Source organism: Octopus bimaculoides, chromosome 29 (genome assembly GCF_046866305.1).
Source record: "Octopus bimaculoides isolate indiv1 chromosome 29, ASM4686630v1, whole genome shotgun sequence".
Lineage (NCBI taxonomy): Eukaryota > Metazoa > Mollusca > Cephalopoda > Octopoda > Octopodidae > Octopus > Octopus bimaculoides.
Genome location: NC_142956.1, coordinates 3316072 through 3333584, shown reverse-complemented (window position 1 = coordinate 3333584; position 17513 = coordinate 3316072). Strand labels below are relative to the sequence as shown.

At 44.9% G+C, this 17513-nt stretch overlaps 1 protein-coding gene across 1 annotated transcript; it reads right to left on the bottom strand.

Moving 5' to 3' along the window:
* Positions 1–6575: 6575 nt before the first annotated feature.
* LOC149130283 (uncharacterized) lies at positions 6576–15562 on the bottom strand. Its single transcript, XM_089344859.1, has 6 exons — positions 15346–15562; positions 13116–13166; positions 9878–9928; positions 8913–8963; positions 7977–8048; positions 6576–7135 (listed from the first exon to the last, which is right to left on the bottom strand). The coding sequence occupies exons 1-6, from the start codon at positions 15452–15454 to the stop codon at positions 6930–6932; spliced, it is 540 nt and encodes a 179-aa protein (XP_089200985.1). The 5' UTR covers positions 15455–15562; the 3' UTR covers positions 6576–6929.
* Between the last annotated feature and the right edge of the window lie 1951 nt (positions 15563–17513).

Sequence of the window (17513 nt, the reverse complement as noted above, 5' to 3'; positions counted from 1 at the left end):
CGTGCCTGAAACTGCAAGAACGTGCCCTGCGCCGAAAGAACATGTCCGGCGCCGCAGAAACGTTCCCGAAGCCGCAAGAACGTGACTGGTGACGCATTAACGCACCTGGGACCGCGAGAACGTGCCTAGGACTGCAAAAACTTGCCTGGGGCCGCAAGAACGTACCTGGCGTCGCAAGAACGTGCCCGGCACCGCAAGCACATGCACAGCGCCGAAAGAATGTGTCCGACGCCGCAAAAACGTTCACGAAGCCGCAAGAACGTGTCTGGCGCCGCAAAAACGTTCACGGAGCCGCAAGAACTTGACTGGGGACGAAATAACGTGCCTGGCTCCTCAAGTACGTGCCTGGAGCCGTATGTACGTGCCTGGGGCCACACGTACGTGTCCGGCATCAGAAGCACGTGTCCAGCGCCGCAAAAACGTTCCCGAAGCCACAAGAACCTGCCTGGCGCCGCAAGAACGTGACTGGGGACGCAATAACGTGCCTGGCGCCGAAAGAACAAGCCTTGGGCCGCTAGAACGTGCCTAGGGCCGCAAGAACGTGCATGGGACCACAAAAAGCTGCCTGGCGTGCAATAAGTTGCCCGGGGCCGTAAGTACGTGCCTGGGTCCACAAGAACGAAACCTGTGCACGTTCTTACGTGCCCGGCGCCGCAAGCACGTGCTTGGAACTGCAAGAACGTGCCCAGAGCTGCAGAAGGTGCCCGGCGCCGCAAGAAGGACACCGGCGGCGCAAGAACGTGACTGGGGACGCTATAACGTGCCGGGAACCGCAAGAAGCTGCCAAGGGCTGCAAAACATTGCCTGGCACCGTAAGAACGTGACTGGAACCACAACAACGTGCCTGGGGCCGTAAGAACGTGTCTAGGGTCGTAAGAATGTGCCTGGCTCCTCAAATACAAGCCTGTAGCCGTATGTACGTGCCTGGGGTCACACGTACGTGCTTGGGGGCGAAAGAACGAGCCTTGGGCCGTAAGTACGTGACTGCGGCGGCAAAAACGGGCTCGGGGACGTAAGCATGTGCCCGGCACAGCGAGAACGTGTGCGGAGACGCAACAACGAGCCCCCGGCAGTAACTACGCGCCTGGGGCCGCAAGTACATGCCAGGGTCCGTAAGTACGTGCCTGTGGCCACAAGAACGCGACCGGGACAATAATTACGTGCCCGCATGCGCAAGAATATGCCCAGCGCCGGAAAAAACGTGTCCGGCGCCGCAAAAACGTTCCGGAACCCGCAAAAACGTGTCCAGGACTGCAACAATGTGCCTGGGGCCACAAGTACGTGCTTGGGGACGAAAGAACGAGCCTAGGGCCGTAAGTACGTGACTAAGGAGGTAAAAATGTGCTCGGGAACAGCGAGCATTCGCAAGAATATGCCCAGCGCCGGAAAAACGTGTCCGGCGCCGAAATAACGTGGCTGGAACCGCAAAAACGTGTCCAGAGCTGCAAGAATTTGCTTGGGGCCACAAGAACGTAGCTGGCGTCGCAAGAGCTTGCCCGGCGTCGCAAACACGTGCCCGGCGCCGAAAGAACTTGACTGGGGACGCAATAACGTGCCTGGAACCACAAGAACGTGCCCAGGGCGGCAAGAACGTGCCTGGTGCTGAAAGAACGTGCCTGGGGCCGCAAGAACGTGTCTAGGGCCGTAAGAACGTGCCTGGCTCCTCAAGTACGTGCCTGGAGCCGTATGTACGTTCCTGGGGTCGCACGTACGTGCTTGGGGACGAAAGAACGGGCCTGGGGCCGTACGTACGAGACTGGGGGTGCAAAAACGTGCTCGGGAACGTAAGTATGTGCCCGGCACAGCGAGAACGTGTGCGGTGCCGCAACAACGTGCCCAACTCCTCAACAACGTGCCCAGCTCCGCAAAAACGTGCCCAGCTCCGAAACAACGTGCCCGGCGCCAAAGGAAAGTGCCCAACTCCGCAAGAACGTGCACAGCGCCGCAAGAACGTGCCTGGAACCGCAAGAACGTGCCTGGGGCCGCAAGAACGTGTCCGGCATCAGAAGCACGTGCCCGGCGCCGCAAAAACGTTCCCGAAACCGCAAGAACGTGACTGGTGATGCATTAACGCACCTGGAACGGCAAGAACGTGCCCAGGACCGCAAAAACTTACCTGGCGCCGCAAGAATGTGCCCGTCACCGCAAGCACATGCACAGCGTCGAAAGAATGTGTCCGGCGCCGCAAAAACGTGACTTGGGATGAAATAACGTGCCTGGAACCGCAAAAACGTGCCCAGGGCTGCAAGAATGTGCCAGGGGCCACAAGAACTTAGCTGGCGTCGCAAGATCGTGCCCGGCGTCACAAGCACGTGCCCGGCGACGCAAGCACGTGCCCAGCGCCGAAAGATCTTGACTGGGGACGCAATAACTTGCGCAGGGCTCTAAGACGTTGCCTAGAACCACAAGAACGTGCCTGGCGCCGAAAGAACGGACCTGGAGCCGCAAGAACGTGTCTAGAGCCGTAAGAAGGTGCCTGGCTCCTCAAGTACGTGCCATGAGCCGTATGTACGCGCCTGGGGCCACACGTACGTTCTTGGGGACGAAAGAACGTGCCTGGGGCCGTAAGTACGTGACTGGGGCGGCGAAAACTGGTTCGGGAGCGTAAATATGTGCCCGGCACAGCGAGAACGTGTGCGGTGCCGTAACATCGTGCCCGGCCCCGCAACAACGTGCCTGGCGCCAAAGGAACGTGCCTAGCTCCGCAAGAACGTGCCCACCGCCACAAGAACATTCCTGGAACCGCAATAACGTGCCCAGGGCTGCAGAACGTGCCTGGGGCCGCAAAAACGTGTCCGGCTTCGGAAGGACGTGCCCAGCGTCGAAAGAACGTGTCCGGCGCCGCAAGAACGTGTCCGGCATCGGAAGGACGTGCCCAGCGTCGAAAGAACGTATCCGGTGCCGCAAAAACGTTCCCGAAGCCGCAAGAACCTGCCCGGCGCTGCAAGAACGTGCCTCGGTACGCAAGAAGGTCCTGGCCCCGAAAGAACGATCCTGGGGCCGCTAGAACGTGTCTAGGGCTGCAAGAACGTGCCTGGGACCACAGAAAGCTGCCTGACGCGCAACAAGTTGCCCGGGGCAGTTAGTACGCGCCTGGGGCGGCAAGTACATGCCTGGCCCACAAGAACAAGACCGGGGCACGTACTTACGTTCCCGCATTCGCAAGAACATGCCCGGCGCCGCAAAAACGTTCCCGAAGCCGCAAGAACGACTCCGGCGACGCAAAAACGTGACTGGGGTCGCTATAACGTGCCTAGAACCGCAAGAAACTGCTAAGGGTTGCAAGACGTTGCCTGGTGCCGCAAGAACGTGACTGGGGAGGCAATAACGTGCCTGGAACCACAGGAACGTGCCCAAGGCTGCAAAACGTGCCTGGGGACGCAAGAACGAACCAGGCGTCGCAAGTTCGTGCACGGCACCGAATGCACGTGCCTGGAGCTGCAAGAACGTGCCCGGCGTCCCAAGCACGTGCCCGGCGCCGAAATAACGTATCCGAGAACGTTTTTACGGCGCCGGACACGTTCTTTCGGCGCCGGGCACGTTCTTGCCGCCCCAGGCACGGTCTTTCAGCCCTGGGAGCGTTCTGGCGGTTCCAGGCACGTGCTTTCGGCGCCGTGTATGTTCTTGAGGTGCCGGACACGTTCTTGCGGGGCCGATCACGTTCTTGCGGCGCTGGGCACGTTGCTGTGGCGCTGGGCACGTTCTTGCGTTGCTGGGTACGTTCTTGCGGCGCCAGGCACATACTAACGTCCCCGAATCCGTTTTTGCCGCCCCATTCACGTGCTTACGGTCCCAGGCTCGTTCATGCGGCCCCAAGCACGTACTTATGACTCCAGGCGCGTACATACGGCCCCAGGCACGTACTTGTGGAGCCAGGGATGTTATTGCGGCCCTAGGCACGTTCTTGCGACCCAGGCTCGTTCTTTCGGCGCCAGGCACGTTCTTGGGTCAGTGGGCACGTTCTTGCGGTTCCATCACGTTATTGCGTCCCCATTCACGTTCTTGCGGCTTCGGGAACGTTTTTGCGGGGCCGGACACGTTCTTTCGTCGCCGGGCATATTCTAGCGGCCCCAGGGTCATTCTTTCGGCGCCAGACACCTTCTTGCCGCCCTGGGCACTTTCTTGCGGTTCCAGACACGTTATTGCGTCCCCATTCACGTTCTTTTGGCGCCAGACACGTTCTTGCTGTGCCGGGCATATACTTACGTTCCTGAGCCCGTTTTTGCCACCCCAGTCACGTACTTACGGCCCCAGGCTCGTTGTTTCGTCCCCTAGCACGTACATACGGCCTCAGGCACGTACTTGAGGAGCTAGGTCCGTTTTTACGGCTCTAGACACGTTCTTACATTTTTTTCTTCATATTCGTTCCCAGCAAGTTGTTTTACACCTATCAGACTATTTTTTTTTCACTTTTGTCACCGGGTCAAATGCTTTTTGTTTGACCTTTGAGTCTACTGTTTTCACAAAATTCAATAAATTGTTGGGGATTAAAAGAATCCGTACGACTTATCATCATCCACAGTCTAACGGCATGGTAGAGAGATTTCAAAGACAACCAAAATCTTCATTAAGAACTTACTCTGATTCTAGCAGTTGGTTAGAAGCTTTACCAGTGGTATTGTTAGGAATTATAAGTGCTGTTAAAGAAAATATACAATATTCTCCTGCTGAACTCTTTTACGGAACAACATTAACTCTACCTGGTCAATTTGTTTTCTACTGAGCCAAATTTCGATTATTTTATGTGAAAAAGTAGTTTACCACTGGTTCATCATAGTGCAAAAAACCTAATTAAGATTGAGCAAAAACTGAATTAGTGTTAAAGCATCAAATTGGCCATGAGTGAGTAAAAGTTGACCTTAAGAATATTATTCACACATTGGCATGTGTAACTGATATCAATCTGACGACTGATGTATGTGCTTGAATGTCTGCACAAAACTGTGTTTATGTCTCCTTCCTTCTCTCTTGAGGACTATCGGTGATGCTCCTGGTTAATATCTAAATGTAAATGCTTCACCCAAATGTGTTTTCGTATCATGAAAACTGTTTCTAATGGGAAATTCCTTACATGTCTACATAACACGTAAACCTTTGTAATTGCAAGCAGAAAATGAAACATGTCATGGAGAATAAATAATACCAAAAGCATTTCTATTTTCCTGTTATATATACACATATATACACACAGTATATCCCTTTGTCTCCATTAATATTCACAGGCGTCGTTTACCTGCATTGCACATTGTAACCATGTCTAGGTTCCTTCACATGTACAGACATACTGTACGACCTTTGTGAATGAAGGGCTGTTTGAAGTGGTGTCTTCGGTTTCCAGTTCTCCATAGAACCATCTTAGGTCTGTCTCTTTTGTCGAAAGATTGGGAGATTTATTACTTGACTTGCAACAAATGGAAGTTGGCAGCCGAAAGGGAACCTGACCACAGAAACCTCTGCCCCAACATCCTCGTCTGACCCTTACGGCATTGTAAAGTAGAAGTTCAAAAACAATTGTACATGTGTGTGTGTGTGTGTTTATAGCCAATATTAATTATGACTCCTCACAAATGTAACAAAATTGGTGTCAAGACACATTGTCAGATTAAACATTTTGAAACATAAATTCAAAATTTGTAAGAAATTATTTGTATTAAAAATATCACAGCTGTAAGTTATCTCAAGAACGTAGATATAGATGGAGATATAATGCAGGGAAGCTGTTATCAACAACTGTTGTTTTCATCATCATCATCATCATTTTAATGCCACTTTTTATCAGCTGTTAAGGTACAGCGTTTGGTAAATTCCATAAAAATTTTTTATTTATATACTCTTTACTCTTTTACTTGTTTCAGTCATTTGACTGCGGCCATGCTGGAGCACCGCCTTTAGTCGAGCAAATCGACCCCAGGACTTATTCTTTGTAAGCCTAGTACTTATTCTATCGGTCTCTTTTTGCCAAACCGCTAAGTTACAGGGACATAAACACACCAGCATCGGTTGTCAAGCGAAGTTGGGGGGACAAATACAGACACACAAACACATACACGCATACATATATATATATATATATATATATGACAGGCTTCTTTCAGTTTCCGTCTACCAAATCCACTCACAAGGCTTTGGTCAGCCCGAGGCTATAGTAGAAGACACTTACCCAAGGTGCCACGCAGTGGGAATGAACCCGGAACCATGTGGTTGGTAAGCAAGCTACTTACCACACAGCCACTCCTGCGCCTATATTTATTTTTGTAGGTGAAAATTGAAAGAAGCATAAAATGAAAGAGAGAAGAAATGGACATGGATGCATGTATGTGTTGATGGGGGTGGGGTGCGAGACAGAAAATGTGTGTGAGAGAGAGAGAGAGAGAGAGAGAGAGAAAGAGAGAGAAAGAGAGAGATAGAGAGAGAGATAGAGAGAGAGAGATAGAGATAGAGATAGAGAGAGAGAGAGAGAGAGAGAGAGAGAGAGAGAGGTGTTGCTCTGTGTGCATGAAATATGTTTTTTAAAATTTTCCAAAATTTACTCAAATTAATCAGCATTAATTTCTAAAATGAAACTACCAACAATATTATTTGATGGACGAACTTTCCAATTTATTTGCATAATTTTTCCACAAATAATTCCTGTTGTTTCCGTTGCTGCTGGGAATACAAGTATTTCACCACCAGCTTCAAAATATTCCATTAAGGATTTCATTCTGCCCCTTGAGTGAGTCGGCTTCTCAAGAGATTGCTTCTGTGCACTGAAAGATTCCGACAGCCTTTCAAAACAATTCTATGGGCTTACTGTTATAAAAGGAATGTCTTGGAATCCAAAATGTGTTTTTATTTTCAGACACCAAACAATGGAAGGCATTTGATCGTGGGTCTCTGTTGGTGAAGATAGACCTTGGACTTAATAAGAACAGCAACTACACAGAGATTCATTTTTTGTCTAACAATAGACATTCAAGGGCATTAAAACACTGGGATTCTTCAAGGGCTGCTTTTATTGTTTCCGCTGTACGTTTCTTTGGATCACAACTTGTGAACCATTTGTACAGCATCTGATAGCTCTGTTCCACAATGTCATTACTATTGTCACGCTTGATAATTTCCAGCTCAGAAGTTTTAATGTCCAAGAAAATACCTGCAAAAGATATAAGAAATAATTGCAACAACATTAAAAATAATATGAAAGACGTGTACTGTAGGTTGTTATAATTGTTGTTGTTGGCACTTCCGTCGCTTACGACATCGAGGGTTCCAGTCGATCCAATCAACGGAACAGCCTGCTCGTGAAATTAACGTGCAAGTGGCTGAGCACTCCACAGACACGTGTACCCTTAACGTAGTTCTCGGGGATATTCAGCGTGACACAATGTGACAAGGCTGACCCTTTGAATTACAGGTACAACAGAAACAGGAAGAAAGAGTGAGAGAGAAAGTTGTGGTGAAAGAGTACAGCAGGGTTCGCCACCATCCCCTGCCGGAGCCTCATGGAGCTTTAGGTGTTTTCGCTCAATAAACACTCACAATGCCCGGTCTGGGAATCGAAACCGCGATCCTATGACCGTGAGCCTGCTGCCCTAACCACTGGGCCATTGCACCTCCACGGTTGTTATAAATATAACCAAGAAACTACAACTATTGAGAATTAAAGAAATGGTTAAGAAACATGAAAAATATAAGACATTGTTTTCTATTTCTAAGGATGATGACAAAAATAAGAGAAGTTGAATCATGAGGTTAGTAGCCCACGCTCTTGACCACTACGCCATATGTCCATGTTTTGTTAATTTATCCATTTTATCAGCCATTCTAACCTCAATTTTATTGAATTTCATTTATAGCTTTAATAGAATTACTTCACAGTTAACATTTCAAATGGAAATTAAGAATGGAACCTGTTCTCAGTCATTCTGACAAACAAAAGCTCAGCTGATGGTAACATTCACAGAAACCAATAAGTAATGTTATTTTAGACTCACCAACTTTCCACCATTCACCATTTAACCGATGTGCCACCTTCAGGAGATCTTTCTCCTCCAGTTTTTGAGAATCTGAAATAAATACCTGCATTTTTTACACTTTACAGTAAATTTTTTTTAATGTTTATTAATAACATAATAATAGGCGTAGGAGTGGCTGTGTGGTAAGTAGCTTGCTTACCAACCACATAGTTCCGGGTTCAGTCCCACTGTGTGGCACCTTGGGCAAGTGTCTTCTACTATAGCCTCGGGCCAACCAAAGCCTTGTGAGTGGATTTGGTAGACGGAAACTGAAAGAAGCCTGTCATATATATATATATATATGTATATATATAAAACAATTTGAAAAACCTACACGACTAGGTGAAAAGCGCTTCATTTAATATGTGACATTAATAAAAATCTGTAAATGTACAAACATCCAGGTTTCTGAGTACCTTAATTTTATATATATATATATATATATGCATGTGTGTGTGTATGTTTGTGTGTCTGTCTGTCCCCCAACATCGCTTGACAACTGATGCCGGCGTGTTTATGTCCCCGTAACTTAGTGGTTCGGCAAAAGAGACCGATAGAATAAGTACTGGGCTTCCAAAGAATAAGTCCTGGGGTTGATTTGCTCGACTAAAGGCGGTGCTCCAGCATGGCTGCAGTCAAATGACTGAAACAAGTAAAGGAATAAAGAATAAAACATATTTTATTATTATTATTAGATATTCTTATCACCAAGGTTACCGTTACGGTTTTGCCCAATATTTTTATACGTTTTACAATGGTACCATACAAGAGCTCAATATTCAGAATTACTTTTCAGTTAACCATTCAATTTAAATGTAGGAATGGAACCTGTTCTCAATCATTATGATATGCAAAAAAGATCAGGTAATGGTAAAATTTATAGAAACCAAAGAGGTGTCGTTATTTTATACAAACCAACTGGTTCTGCTTCTGTCTGGACTTCCTTTTCCATGAACTTTGGATTCACTGAAATAAATACTTTGGAGTTTTACACATTGTTGTATGATTACTTTATCTTTATTAACAATCTGTATTTCATTATTTTTGAGTATATAAGCAGTGCAATGACACACTACCTGCAACTTCAATACCAAATATCTGTAGAGTGTCTATTTGTTGTTGTTGTTTTTGTTGGCACTCCGTCGAGGGTTCCACTTGAACCGATCAACGGAACAGCCTGCTCGTGAAATTAATGTGCAAGTGGCTGAGCACTCCACAGACACGTGTACCCTTAACGTAGTTCTCGAGGATATTCAGCCTGACACAGTGTGACAAGGCTGACCCTTTGAATTACAGGTACAACAGAAACGGTTAGAAAGAGTGAGAGAAAGTTGTGGTGAAAGAGTACAGCAGATTATATAGACGCTATGTAGAGGCGCAATGACCCAGTGGTTAGGGCAGCAGACTCGCGGTCATAGGATCACGGTTTTGATTCCCAGACCAGGCGTTGTGAGTGTTTATTGAGTGAAAACACCTAAAGCCCCACGAGGCACCAGCAGGGGATGGTGGCGAACCCTGCTGTACTCTTCCACCACAACTTTCTCTCACTCTTTCTTCCTGTTTCTGTTGTGCCTGTAATTCAAAGGGTCAGCCTTGTCACACTCTGTGTCACGCTGAATATCCCCGAGAACTACGTTAAGGGTACACGTATCTGTGGAGTGCTCAGCCACTTGCATGTTAATCTCACGAGCAGGCTGTTCTGTTGATCGAATCAACTGGGAACCCTCAACGTCGTAAGCGATGGAGTGCCAACACAATTTACAGCTAACCTTTCAAATAGAAATTATGAACGGAATCTATTTTCAAGTATTCAAAACAAAATGGCTGCGGTGAAGGTAAAAGTTACACAAAGCAATTCGGTACTACCATTTTATACTCACCAAATGGTTCTACCACCGTCTGGACCCCCTTCTCTTTAAACTTTGGACTCTCTGAAATAAGACAAATATTTCCAAGCTTTAAATTCAAATTTTTCTTATTTGTGTCAAAATAACACTTTTTTTTTTTGTCTTTGGTCAGTAAATGTTATTTTCTATTTGATTCAAATTAGAAATCAAACGAAATGGCTACTATTCCTTTCAAACTTTGTCTTTCTGACCGGGACATAAACGATTTGAAACTGACCAATTGACCAATTTACCTCTGAGACAGATTCAAAAGCAGAAATATCGTATTCTGCTCTAAAACCACAAATTTGTTTATCAATTGCCTGACCATAACCACTTGAACATGTCCCTTCATGGCTGACAATATGTACATCTCTGATCATGAGCAGGAGTAGTGAGGGAGCATCATAGCTATGTGTTAAGAGGGAATTTGGGGATTTTTAAAAAAATAAATATAACAGGAGTGGCTGTGTGGTAAGTAGCTTGCTTACTAACCACATGGTTCTGGGTTCAGTCCCACTGGGTGGCACCTTGGGCAAGTGTCTTCTACTATAGCCTCGGGCCGACCAAAGCCTTGTGAGTGGATTTGGTAGACGGAAACTGAAAGAAGCCCGTCGTATATATGTGTTTGTACCCCAACTTCGCTTGACAACCGTTGCTGGTGTGTTTATGTCCCCGTAACTTAGCAGTTCGGCAAAAAGAGAACAAGAGAATAAGTACTAGGCTTCCAAAGAATAAGTCCTGGGGTTGTTCTGCTCGACTAAAGGCAGTGCCCCAGCATGGCTACAGTCAAATGACTGAAACAAGTAAAAGAGTAAAAGCAAAATTTGAAGCAAATATTAGCCATTTTCCATACATTCTCGGGTTAAGCAGACAGGAAATAACAGTTACTACCCCGGGTAACAAGTATTTCATTATTGTGAAACTTTCTTATCATCAATGGTTAAATGCTGGGATTGTGTAACAGCTCAGCCTTTAGATCCACAACTAAGAAGACTAACCTTCCTAAACCTCCCCACTTTGGTCCCTTAGTTTTGTCTGTTTCTTATATCTGTCTACTCTATACTTCACTAACAAACATTCTTCTCCTCTTCAGCTTAGTTTCATTGTCAACTGAGTCAGTCATTGAGGATCCGAGCCAAATATATAAATACATGATGCACCAGTTCAGCAAGGATAAACACACCCTTGCTCTCTTTGTTAAACACTGCAGCTGGTAATCTTGCTGCACCACAGTTCACCAGAATATTATCTGAGTCAAGAAACATCTGAAGACTCCTTAATAAAGAAGTTTTCTCTTCAGGTGTGTAATGGTTAGATTTATACGGATGGAACAGCAGTAAGTGGTGCCATGGGCCAAAAAAGTCTCCAACTTCTTGCCAAATGCAGGCCCAGGGGCAGATAAACTGCATTTCAAAGCATTTTGGCAGCGTTAAAGCCCGTAACTCAAGTCTCCGGCCGCTTTCCTCCAAATTTGCAACAAACATTATTCAGGCTCCTCAAATTGCTGACTAAAAAAATTTCCGACGCCAACTACGGGCCCCCACCACAAAATGCAGATTAATCAGATTTGAGTATACTGCACTGGGTTTTATTGTTGTTTTAAGCCATTTTCTGCAGATAAAATATTGACAGTATTAATGCGTTATAAGTAGTGTATAATATTTCATGAAAACATTTTTGTCCAATTTGGCAGAGAAAACGAGAAAAACATTAAAATTTTTGCCTGTTACCCACTGGGCCATGTGCATGTGTGTCTGTGTGTCTGTGCGGCTGGGTAAATGCATACATGAGTATGTGTGTGCGGTGTGTATGTACTTGTGTGTCCGCGGCTTGGTAAAAGCACAACAAACCCAGTCATCCATTCTCCAGAAGTGCTCTGTTGATGTTTCACGTTTCCAATCCTGTACAACGCAGCATGACCCGACAGCATGACCCGACAGCATGGCCCGACAGCATGGCCCGACAGCATGGCCCGGCAGCATGGCCCGGCAGCATGACCCGACAGCATGGCCCGACAGCATGGCCTGGCAGCATGGCCCGACAGCATGTCTGCTTTCTATGTCATCCATATCTGAACCATATAATGCAAAATGTCCATACGAGAAAAATTAACTGTTGTGAATTACAGTCATTCGAGTTTGACTGTGTGACCATTTCTGGAAGCTACGCTTGTCACCTACAATTAGTCCTCCTTGTGTCCCCCCCCCCCCGTTTAGTTGGACGAGTAAATACAGTGTGTCCCAGATTTAATTATGAACTGAGTGAAGTCAGACGCATTTTTTAAAGTCGCTTTTATTTATGTTTATCTTGTTTAAAATGTGTTAAAAATGTACAAATTTTGAATTCTGTTTATAATTTTATAATTCTTATAATTTTGTTTTATAATTTTGGTTTCATTCCTGTTGGACCCCACAACAGTGTTTTGCAATTTGGCAGCAATCCCTTTCTTTACCTCCATTCTCAAGATTGAGCAACGTATTACTTGCCCCAATAAGAAACCGTCAATGGGCTTGCGAAGACCTATTGGGGCAAGCAAAAGCGAAACCGTCAATGGCACCTGTGCCCAGCATCGCCTTCCTGGCACTTGTGCCAGATACCACATGTAAAGACATTCGAGCGAGATCGTTGCCAGTGCTGCCAAACTGGCTCCTGTGCAGGTGGCATGTAAAATACACCATTCTGAGCGTGGCCATTGCCAGTACGGCCTGACTGGCCTTCGTGCCGGTGGCACGTAAAAGCACCCACTACACTCTCTGAGTGGTTGGCATTAGGAAGGGCATCCAGCTGTAGAATCTCTGGTTTCACTAGTCCTCAGTCAAATCGTCCAACCCATGCTAGCATGGAAAACGGACGTTAAACGACGATGATGATGATTACGACAGACATCTGACTACATAACAGCAACAACAAAATATCAGAAAACTTATGGAAGATCTTTATAGAAAAACAAACAACTTTCTTATTAACTCACAAGTTTACATCTAAACAAAAATAAATTTTAGTTCCCTCTTCCAAAAGACAATATTAACTTTACTTTGACTTCTAATTTATCCATGTTAACCTTGATCTTATAAATTGTCAGTAATATTTTTAATGCAGTAAGTTTACATCTAACCAATCAAATGGAAATTAAAAATGGGATGTGTTCTCCACCATTCTAATAAACAAAATAGCTCAGGTGAAGGTAAAATGTATAGAAATCAATTAAGAGCTGTTCTTTTATACTCACCAACTGTCCTTGTCACAGTCCGCACTTCAATCTTTTCCACCTTTGCAGTCTCTGAAATATGTGTTTATAAGTTTTATACTTTATAGCAAAGATTTTTTTATATCTATTAATAGGCGTAGGAGTGGCTGTGTGGTAAGTAGCTTGCTTACCAACCACATGGTTCCGGGTTCAGTCCCACTGCGTGGCACCTTGGGCAAGTGTCTTCTACTATAGTCTCGGGCCAACCAAAGCCTTGCGAGTGGATTTGGTAGACGGAAACTGAAAGAAGCCCGTCGTATATATATGTATATATATGTAGGTGTATGTATATTTTTGCATGTCTGTGTTTGTCCCCCCCAACATCGCTTGACAACCGATGCTGGTGTGTTTACGTCCCCGTAACTTAGCGGTTCGGCAAAAAGAGACCGATAGAATAAGTACTAGGCTTCCAAAGAATAAGTCCTGGGGTCGATTTGCTCGACTAAAAGCAGTGCTCCAGCATGGCCAAAGTCAAATGACTGAAACAAGTAAAAGAGTAAAAAAAAAAAAAGAGATTCTATATTTCATCATTGTGAGACATTCGTAACATCAACCAGCGATCATTATGGTTTTGGTCAATATTCGTATACTTCAACAGTGGTTCCATGTCATCGCCCAGTATTTAGGTCCTAAACAAAATTCATTGACCTTCCTAAACCTCTTCTCTCTACCACAACAACATACACAGTCTAACAATGTAGCAATTATCACATTTAATTATCACTCAACATCAGATTGAATGTTAGTTGTGCTGTTTCTTTTCTTGTAACTGTGCCAAATCTTTTACATGGCATTCTTCTCAAAGCTCTAGACTTCGCTAACGACCTGCTTAATTCCAATATCAACCAAGTAATTCATCAAAGATCTAAACACAAGCAGATGTGACACCACTTTAAGAAAGATAAACATACTCCTGATCTCTCTGTTAAAAGTTGCTTCTGATAATCATTAATTTTAACAATCCACTCTACCAGAATGTCATCGTATCCAGGACATATTTGAAGGTTCCAGGATCCGATTCGATCATAACAATCAAGTGAGAACCAAAACCAAAAGTTGGGAGACAAACAAAACTGTGCCTCTGTTGGCTTTAATATCTGTGGTATGACGTCAGCAACTGGGGAGCTGACCGCTGACCGGAACCGTGAACTGACTGCTGACCGGAACCGTGAACTGACTGGAACAGCGAGCTGACCGGAAGAGGAAGAAGGACAGAGGGAGCTTCCATCGGGATTTCGTGCCCTTTTCGAACAGGGTTGTTGTGACAAGAGGACGTGCCAAGCGATCGTCTAGGTGTTGGGAGAAGCAGCTGCTATTTCTAGCATTCTTCGGGTCGGGCCAGCCGCGAGGATCGGATTCCGCAGGACAGACTCGAGCAAAGGAAGTCAAACCGAGGTAATCCGGTTACTTCTACTCGCATGCATACACCACAAAAACCAACAAGGGGTTGTGTGTTAAAGTCTCTCAAACTGGGAACACATAGTTTTACTCCCTTGAAATCTGCTGAATTTAATACTTTACCAAAGACGGCAATGATGTCCTTGTAAGTACACAATTTATCCTCCATTCGTTTTGTTGCAGACTACAACCCCGTTGAAATGTAACAAGTTCCTTACTTGGATGAAGACAATGTTTAGTGGATGTTGTTGTTGTTGGCACTCCGTCGGTTACGACAACGAGGGTTCCAGTTGATCGGATCAACGGAACAGCCTGCTCGTGAAATTAACGTGCAAGTGGCTGAGCACTCCACAGACACGTGTACCCTTAACGTAGTTCTCGGGGAGATTCAGCGTGACACAGTGTGACAAGGCTGACCCTTTTGAATTACAGGCACAACAGAAACAGGAAGTAAGAATGAGAGAAAGTTGTGGTGGAAGAGTACAGCAGGGTTCGCCACCATGCCCTGCCGGAGCCTCGTGGAGCTTTAGGTGTTTTCTCTCAATAAACACTCACAACGTTCAGTCTGGGAATCGAAACCGTGATCCTATGACCGCGAGTCCGCTGCCCTAACCACTGGACCATTGCACCTCCACTTAGTGGATGTAGTGATAGATATACTATCACAGAGAAGCGACACGAGGAACACCTTTTGAGATAAATCTGCCAGATCATACTGACCTGGGTCTTACACAACATGAAGTACATTATTCTACACAATAGAGTCAATGAGACAAGCAGGACACACAGACAGATCATCAAAGAGGATTCTTACCAACTTCACTTTTGCTTGTTACAGGTTTCCGACACCTCAGACATCGTTTAAGTGGAACGACTGAACATTGCTTACATGTCAAAAGATGTTCACACGGATGGTATTTCATTGTTGCTGCCGTATTTCTGCACCGCAAACATCTGTGCAACAAAATACAAACATATCAAACCGATAATATTCATTTATAACAAATAGTGCCGCTGGACTGGCTCCCGTGCAGGTGGCACGTAAAATACACCTTTTTGAGCATGGCCGTCGCCAGTACCATGTGACTGGCCCTTGTGGTGGTGGCACGTAAAAGCACCCAGTACACTCTCGGAGTGGTTGGCATTCTGATCTGGCAGAGTTTCTACAGCTGGATGCCCTTCCTAACGCCAACCACTCCGAGAGTGTATTGGGTGCTTTTACGTGCCACCTGCACAGGAGCCAGTCCAGGGGCACTGGCAACAACCTCACTCAAATATTTTTTCACATGCCAGTAAGGCGACGCTGGTAACGATCACGCTCGAATGGTGCTTTTTACGTGCCACCAGCACGGAAGCCAGTCAGCTGCTCTGGCAATGGTCACGCTCGGATGGTGCTCTTAGCACTCCACTAGCACAGATGCCAGTCATCGAATTTGATTTCGATTTCACTTGCCTCAACAGGTCTTCACAAGCAGAGTTTAGTGCCCAACGAAAGAAAGGTACGCCTAAGTGGGCGGGTTACACCCCTGGCATAGGCCACGGGTTATGGTCTCACTTGGCTTGCCGGGTTTTCTCAAGCACAGCATATTTCCAAAGGTCTCGGTCACTAATCATTGCTTTGGTGAGGCCCAATGTTCAAAGGCTGTGCTTCACCACCTCATCCCAGGTCTTCCTGGGCCTACCTCTTCCACAGGTTCCCTCAACTGCTAGGGTGTGGCACTTTTTCACACACACACATATATATTATATATATATACATATATATATATGAATAATAATAATAAATGGAGCAAAACGCATATAAATAAAACTTCCTTTAATTCCTACACATGTTTCAAAATATATGAGAGAGCTCTTCTACAAAGAAGTAAGAGCTGCTGGAATTCCTCATATATTCCTCTTCAAGGGAATCCACAAATAAACATATGAAAGCAAGACAAATACGAAATGATGAGGTAACTTACGAGCTAAGATGCTACATGGTCAGTGACCGTTAGAAACGTTTGTTTACATAGAGATATAAAGGGATCAATGATATTATTCCATGGGCTTTAGGAATAAGAACCCTTGTTTACATAGAGATATAAAGGGAGGGGGTTGTAAACGTGATGCTAAAGGTTTAAATTAAATGAATGATTGAAATGTGGGGAGGAAAATTGCTGAGTCTAAAAATGGAGTAAGGGAGAGAACTACGGGAAAACCTCAAATTAAACATATACTATATAAGGAAAACGAATTACATATTTATATGAAGTGAAGAAAGTGAATAAAAATAAAACATCATAGCCTATTATATGGATATTAACGTTAGTTAATGGTAAAACAGGGTTCAGGATATTTATTGGAGAAGTAATCATGATAATAATATTCACGTTTACAAGAAGAATAGAAATACTTATTTGAAGTCACCGGAGGTACGATCAACAGCCTGTGTGGCATTACTAAGAAGAAATAACTTAGCTAACTGCAGAAGGGGAAAATAAAGCACTAGTAGTGAATGAGGCAGAAGTATATATCTATATATATATATATACACACATACACACACATATACACACCTTCACATACACATATGCACACCTATACATACATTCCTGTATATATACATACATGCACATACACACACACACACACCCACACACGCTTACATACACACATATGCATACATACATATACATACATATGTATTTTGTTTAAGATTATAAAAATATTAAGATTAATAACATACTGATTTGAAGCGAAGAATATAAACATGATAAATGAAACACCATTACCCTGTGATATGTTAATATACTTATGTTAGCACTATTCAATGGAAGAACGAGGTACAGGGTGTTTTGTTGAGAAATAATAATAATAATAACAACAATATACATGCTTATAAGGAGAAGGTCGGATATAAGGCAAAGCAGCTAGTGATACAAAGCAACTCAAGCAGTAATTACTGGGAAGGAAATTACTTAATCAACTATAGAAGGGGAA